General features: G+C 34.2%; 1 protein-coding gene across 1 annotated transcript; it reads right to left on the bottom strand.

Moving 5' to 3' along the window:
* Window positions 1–1,657: 1,657 nt before the first annotated feature.
* On the bottom strand, window positions 1,658–3,857 carry LOC124943269 (probable polygalacturonase At3g15720). The gene is made up of 9 exons (XM_047483809.1): window positions 3,750–3,857; window positions 3,485–3,619; window positions 3,214–3,387; window positions 3,011–3,034; window positions 2,664–2,871; window positions 2,499–2,580; window positions 2,307–2,412; window positions 2,136–2,234; window positions 1,658–2,001 (listed from the first exon to the last, which is right to left on the bottom strand). The coding sequence occupies exons 1-9, from the start codon at window positions 3,816–3,818 to the stop codon at window positions 1,771–1,773; spliced, it is 1,128 nt and encodes a 375-aa protein (XP_047339765.1). The 5' UTR covers window positions 3,819–3,857; the 3' UTR covers window positions 1,658–1,770.
* Between the last annotated feature and the right edge of the window lie 3,761 nt (window positions 3,858–7,618).

The raw sequence follows: 7,618 nt of genomic DNA on the forward strand, positions 1-7,618 counted from the left end.
GTACTGATCTTCACTAGAAAGTGGAGCAGGAGTAGCATACAGCTAGAGCATGTGGGTAGGCGGGTGCTAACTTCAAGCAACTTCTTAAACATGACATTAGAAGTTTTTCAATTAGACGACCTCGTCTAATGAAATCAAACGTCCCTGTCTAATAACAGAATCCATTAGACCACCTGGTCTAATGGAATTAGACTTTCCGTCTAATTACAATCACTTCAGACTAATCTGAAGGAGTTAGACTGCACGTCTAACTTTCACCAGTTAGACTGCACGTCTAATTACGGTTCCACTTTGGACTAGTCTGAAGGAGTTAGACTGCACGTCTAACGTTTACATTCCATTAGACTACACGTCTAACTCCACGAGTTAGACTGCACGTCTAATTACGGTTCCATTTCAGACTAGTCTGAAGGAGTTAGACTGAAAGTCTAACTTTCACATTCCATTAGACTGCACGTCTAATTACGGTTCTATTAGACTACACGTCTAACTCCACGAGTTAGACTGCACGTCTAATTACGGTTCTACTTCAGACTAGTCTAAAGGAGTTAGACTGCACGTTTAACTTTCTCTTTCCATTTAAACTGCACGTCTAACTCCACGAGTTAAACTACACGTCTAATAAGACTGGTTAGACTACACGTCTAACACCGCTTAGTTAGACAACACGTTTAACACCGCTAGTTAGACTGTACGTCTAACTCTCTCTCCAGTTAGACTACACGTCCAACTCCGTGCATCTAAAGCCAAATCGGTCTAATGAACCTCATTAGAACCAAGTCTAATAAATCCTGATTTCGATACCCCTGCATCAAAATCAATTAGACGCATATATAATCCATTCATCATTTCATCATCAAAATTCCAATAGTCAAACTATTTCAACACTTAATCAAAATAATTTGACCCAACAGAAACTAAACGACAACATAAGTTGTAGTAAAAACATCAGGAAAAATACACATAAACAGTTTCTATAATTGGTAGATTTTCAGCAAAAGTATAATAATAATGCGGATGTTTTGAAAAAACCAATAATGGTCGATTTTCGTTAAACTAGTAATTAAGTTAGTATGCTAATAAGTGGATAGGTGGAGCTAACATTTACTTAGCTTGAATATAAATGTTTATGGGTAGAAACTCATTACGATAGTTCAAGTGACCAAAGTCGATATCTAAAAGACCAAAATTCTCTAGTTCAATTTCTACTTAGAATATTTTACATTTATAATGTGTTTATTACATTACAGATTTTACTTAAAATTCATTCTTTCATTTGAAATTTGATTAATGTTGAGCTCATGTATAAGTTATTTTTAAAAGGTTAACATATTAAGAAAACGATAATTTTCAAAATTTCTCAAACTTTTAATTTTTAACAAATTAATCTCACCAAAATAGGAAAAAATCCACATCACTCCAAAATAACATGTTATTACTTATGTTTGACAACAAAAAAAAAAAAAACACTCATTTTCCACATTCATGATAATAAAATTGTTTCTTTCATTGTGAAGTCTTCAAGAAACCATTTTCTTTCATATTTTTTTTTCCATCTATAATTCGATCCCGATAAGATTTGTGATTAAAACTTTCTTGTTCAAACACATATTATATTATTATTTATAATCATCCAATACTGTAAATTAGTGTGAAATACTACAATAATAATGTCTACTTTATTATAATGAAGTAAAGGATGAAAATACACAAATGACTGATTATTTTGTTCATTAAATGAAAAATAATGAAGTAGATTTAAAGACCTAACTAGGGAAGTAAACATTTCACCGCAGGCTTAGTATGGGTAGCTTTTCCGTGGGCATTGTTGCAAGTGGCATATATCTTTCTCCCTTTTGTTGTATGTGATATGTATACACGATCTAGTACGATGTTAGTGCATCCGACAGACTGGCTACAACTTAGGTTAATTGCTTGATCCATATTCGAAGTCCCAACTATTGAGGTAAACGACACATCACTCACTTTAACCGTAGATGTCTTCAAAGATGAGAGTATTAGTTAGTGGAGAATAAAATAAGAAGTGAGGACTAGAATTACAATGACGAGAAAATCGGAATTGAATTGAAGAAACATAATAGTTGGAGGGGTCTTACAAAGTTTTGGCAGCCCACTCTTGTAGGACAATAGAATTGGTCAATAATGATGGGATTATAGACCGCAATGAAGTTAATCTTGTTGAATGAAATCTTCCTTGCATACCCACTTCCACCCTATAATGTTATGGTATATATATATAAAATTATTGATTTTAATCTTTAATAATCTTATAATGTAGTTGTTACCTGCCAGGTTTTGATCCTAACTCCGGTTAAGGTTCCTTTAAATGTACAATTACGCACATTTACGTTTTCCACAATGTCATATCCTCCATGTCCCAATGCCCCTATGCTACATTTGTAATAGTTTTTCTTTTCAAATTTAATTTCAATATTGTTAAGAGTTTTTTTCAAAACTAGAAAACGAGAATTCCAAACCTAATGCCATGGCCAGGACCACAAAATATGCCACTAATGTCAATATTCGACGAGCCTCCACTTATAGCAATGCAATCATCGCCTATAACGGTAATGAAGCAAAAAAAATCATAAGCAATCAAACGAACACTGAATAAGTGATTAATTAATTAATTAATTAATTACCCGTGGTTATGACTGAGTTACGAATCTTAACCGCAGTAGAGCTTGCAATATCAATTCCATCGGTGTTAGGGCTTGTTTCGGGTGCGTTTATTCGAAGGTTAGATATGGTCACGCCATTACAAGTGGTTAGTTGAATGTGGTTCTTCATGGGATTAATATGTGTCAACCCGCTTATTTGAAGATTGTTACACCTCTTGTACGTTACAGCCTGCCAATTTCATTTTTTATTAGTTATTTAGTTTTAATCGTTAGAAAAATCACAATTTTACTATTTATCTTTTATAACCTAGATGAAGCCAAATATATAATTAACCCATTTCAATATGTATTTCTCAATATCCACTTACTGTTGGAGCCTTGCAATTTGCAGCCTGAAAAAGAAAGAAAATAAATAATGTCATTAATTTTGAATACCAAATACTAGTTATATTTACTTTTTTTTTCGGAATCATCTTGTTTTATTCTCTTGACTACGAATAAAATTATAGTGTCGAGATTCATTATATATATATAAAAAAAATGTAACATAAATTGAGATCGAGGTCATCACATTTTGCGCAGAATTAGGCATGCAAGGATTACTCCACCAAATAGAGCCTTGCCCATCGAACTGCCCCGGTCCAGAGACAGAAAGTCCATTCACTCCATAGAAAACGACCCACGTATTCGTGGGTCGACCCAACCACCCATTTTTCGAATTTGGTGCCACAATTTTCCCCATTATCTGCAATTAATTGAATTTGTATCAGTCTATAAATAACAAAATCACTTTTATATTAGAAAAAAAAAGGATCCTGGTTAATTTGGTATCAAATATGTACCTGAAAATAGATACGGGAAGATTTGCAAGGACCTGAAAAGGTGAGGGGCTTTAACAGAAAAGTCCTGGCTGGTATTAACACTGTTGGAGCAAGTGGTGTAGTTTGGCAAGCAGCTTTCCATGCTTTCAGAAAAGCCTATTTGCATTAATTATAAACAAGTCCTTTAAATTTATTAAGCATTCAATTTGATCACAATACTTACTTTTTGAAAGAAAATTCATTTAAATCTATGAACACAAAGTCAATCGGATTGAATGTTACATACTTGAGAATCGTCTGTTTTTCCATTTCCAACCGCACCATAATTCATTACATTCAATACAGTTTGACTCATCGCCACATTAATCAGAGTACATATGCAAAACAATATAATCAATCGTTCCTGAAAAATAAAATCGATAAATATTTAGAATAGAGGGAGAGATAAATAGAAAGGGGGATTACTCACCATAGTTGAAAATGTTGTGAAAAACTAAGAGTATGTTTGTAAGCTTGTTGTGAATTTCCAATTTATAGAAGTTAGAGAAATTTAAAATGATAATAAATAATAAAACTGATGTCTTAACAAAGCATAGAGAGAATTAATTAAATTAAGATGCCGTACTATTTCAGCAACATTTATACATAATTACTTAGTCCATTTGATTTTATAAGTTATGTTAGCAATATTTCAAATTATTACCAAAATATATAATATAAAGATCAAGGAGATCAAAATGGGTTCATCACAATCTAATTGGAAAGTCAAAATTAATAAATATGTTGAAATTATCCTAAAATGCTGGAAAAAAGTATATGTTTGAATATAACTCCCTATGTTTTGAGACTATCATTCAAATCAATTAAAAAAAACATTTTACAAGTTAAATATGATTTTGATATGGTAAAAACTTACACATTATAGTAAGATATAAGGTTATTTAAATAAATTAAAGAAAATTGATCTACATTTGAAATATATCATTTAAATTATAATATAATAATGTATTCTACGGATATATCAACCTTATCTCCGTCTTTTCTTATTTTTTTCCCCAAGAAAATACGTTTTTTAGTTAATTTTGATTGGTTAAGAATAATTCATAAACTTGTAGAGAATATAAATTACTAGAGGTATATGGTTGAATATTATAAATATCATAAACCCGACTAAATATCTATTACATCCAATCAATCGGATATAGAGTTTTTATAGATCAGTATAACTAGTTTATTATGTCCAACTTTAAAATAATTACAAACACCAACACAATCTATCTCGATCACTAGTAATTAGAATAGTTAAGTAAAAAGAGTTTTGTGCGTAGAAGAACAAAATCTCTCAAATTTGATGACAAAATCGAGCCGGCCATTGAGTAAGGGACATAGGACTATCATTCCTCTCAATGATCCTTCTAGATTTCAACTTTGAACTAAGATCATAATACACATTCATATTATATTTAATCGACTAAACTAAATAACTTTTATTAATTTATAGCACAAAACTATTACATAACTTAAAATATACAAATTGAAACAAAATTTTATTAACCATTTTTTTTCTTAGGGTATCCGAACATTGGGGTCTCTATTGTCTACAAATAATACTTATATTTGAAAAGTTAGATATACCATTTTTATTAAAAAAAAAAATTAAAAAAAAGGAAAAAAAGTATAGTTGAGTAAAACAAACATTAATTTGGCATTATCATGTGCCTTCATGTGCTTTAAACTTGTATATATTGATTGAGTATGCCGCCATTAATGGTGATTGTTTGATATAGAAGAGATTATGAAGAGAGAAAATGCACGTTATGCATGAATATAGCAAAGTAGCAACTATGTACGTAGATTATGTACACCATTTTTTTAATTAGTAGCTTGAGTCACGCTGGGGGAACTAATTAACTTATATATACTAATGACCTAATTGCTTAAGTCATTTTAAGTTTTAAACTACATTTTATGGCCTTGGCTATATTATATTTTATAGAAAATGAAATATTTGATTTAAAAAAAATGACTTCCACTTGTAGTTAGGGATGCCTCCCAAAAGTCAGCTTATCTTTATTTTGTTTTATTTGTTATATTTCAAATTATATTAAAAATATATAATAATTTTATGTTAGGATCTAGGTCGCCGCTGGTGGACCGGGGGTTGGACCGGTTAGCGGTTCTCACTCGTAGGGTGGTGGTTAATCCGGTTAGAGATTAACACCGGGGTTTCAATACTACACAACCTGTCACAAACCCTTGAACTAGGTTCAAGCGCGGAAGAGGTTTGCTTTCAGGTTGAAGCGGTACACGTGTATGATAGGCGGAGTCGGTTTCGGATGATGAAGATTTGAAGGATGGTGGGTCGGTTTCGGCAATCTGGATACTTGGTATGGTCAGTATGGAGTTGGTTTGGAGCGGTATGGTTAAGTTAGTCGGTTATGTAAGGAAGCCAACAGAAAGTAAATAACACAACAGAGTTTTATGGATGTTCGGAGATAAAACTCCTACGTCACCCCTTCCTCTCGAAACCGCGAGAAGGATATTCACTAAGGAATACAAATACAATCCGATCGAGACTTATTTCCTGCTCGATAACACTCTTACAATTTACACCGAAATTGTAACACACACTTAGAATTTAGCACTTAGGCTTTCTTAGAATACCACACTGTTATCACTTGTAGTAAATGCTTTCTTTGTAACTCTTAGTAACTGCCTTAATGTCTGCTTGATGTCCCGCATTTACTCTTCTGCAACTGCCTCCTTTTATAGGTGAAATATGCCAACGGTCATATTTCAAAGCCTTGAATCTGATTGGCTGATCAGAGATGCAGTGATTCAGTGTCTCAGACCTGCGGTCTTCTCCTCAGACCTGACGGTCAATCTCAGACCTGGCATCCTGTTTCAGACCTGCCGGTCTGTAAAGCAAACCTGCTGGGTTTGTCTTTTACTCAATGTAGGCACTGTCTGCTTGGACAGTTGTCTATACTTTGAAGATTTCCTTTCTGACTTATCCCGAAGTAGAAAGATCCGGTAGTACTGTTTTTCTGCAGCCTACAGTCTTTCCTCAGACTTGCATGGTTATGGAAGTATTCAGTCTGTTCCTTTGGTATCATTCTCAACAGATACCCAAAGTGTCTTCTTGTGCAGGTCGGCCTCTTGACTTGGCCTAGGTTGTCCACTTGACTTGGCCGAATATCTTTTGATAGTGAAGTGACCGGGCTTATTCCGGTTATGTTTGTCTTGAGGATTGATCGGCTATTTGATGGATCTGGCTTTTAGGCTTTGGCCGATCCTTCCTCTGTGCGGTCACGTACCGAATACTCTTGATCGGTTTGGTAGCTTGACCGGTTCGGTTTCTTCAGTTGGTTTTCTTTTGTTCATCCGGTCCGGTTCCTTGTTCCTGCGTAGGAAGTTTGTTTAAGTTAGGTTTATTTGAACCGGTATGAATTTATCTAACAATTTCTCCCTTTTTGATTATTTTATTTAAAATTATCAAAATTATGTAAGTTTGCAACCGTAGGCCGGTTGTTTTGTTTGGCCGATTTTGAAAAAGACTTAGATAATTTTCGAGAAATTTTGAGGGAGGGGTTTTTGGAGGAATCTCTATCTTTTATCTAACAATTTCTCCCTTTTTGATTATTTTATTTAAAATTATCAAAATCATGTAGAAATGCAAAGTAAGGCCGGTATTCAAAAATAACTTTATATATTCATAGATAACCGGAAAGTACTAAGCAAAAATACTAAGTTAAGTAAGAAAAAGAAGGATAGTCCCTATTCTGAGTCCGTGAATTCGTAGGCACTCTTCTTTCTCTTCGGTTGCGGTGGCGGTTGCGGTTGCTGTTGCGTGGAGTGTCGTGGTCGTTTAGATCGGTACCGCAGCTGTTCTTCGAATTCATCCTCGACTTGGTCGTTTTGCTGCGAAGTACCCGTCTCGACCGGGTCAGAAATAGTATTGATCATCTCCACAATCCGAACTTTCTTAGGAGCCGACTTCTTTCTTTTCTTTGGTGCTGAGGCGGAGGCGACCGGTGCTGAATCAGAGGCGGCCGCCCTCTTCTTTTTCTCATTTTCGGTTGCATACCCCGTCAGCCTTCGTTGCTCCGTTTCTAAACGTTCGGCATCCGCTGCAACCTGTCTTGCCAATTTCTC

This window comes from Impatiens glandulifera, chromosome 6, assembly GCF_907164915.1.
Source record: "Impatiens glandulifera chromosome 6, dImpGla2.1, whole genome shotgun sequence".
Classification (NCBI taxonomy): domain Eukaryota; kingdom Viridiplantae; phylum Streptophyta; class Magnoliopsida; order Ericales; family Balsaminaceae; genus Impatiens; species Impatiens glandulifera.

What these genes read in the sequence shown, in the direction of transcription:
- LOC124943269 (XM_047483809.1), bottom strand. Translation starts at nt 3,818, where the DNA reads ATGAGTCAAACTGTATTGAATGTAATGAATTATGGTGCGGTTGGAAAT. An exon ending in TGCCTAATTCTGCGCAAAAT is followed by an intron (nt 3,035 to 3,213) that starts GTGATGACCTCG and finishes TTTCTTTTTCAG; the next exon opens with GCTGCAAATTGCAAGGCTCC. An exon ending in GGTCCTGGCCATGGCATTAG is followed by an intron (nt 2,413 to 2,498) that starts GTTTGGAATTCT and finishes TTACAAATGTAG; the next exon opens with CATAGGGGCATTGGGACATG.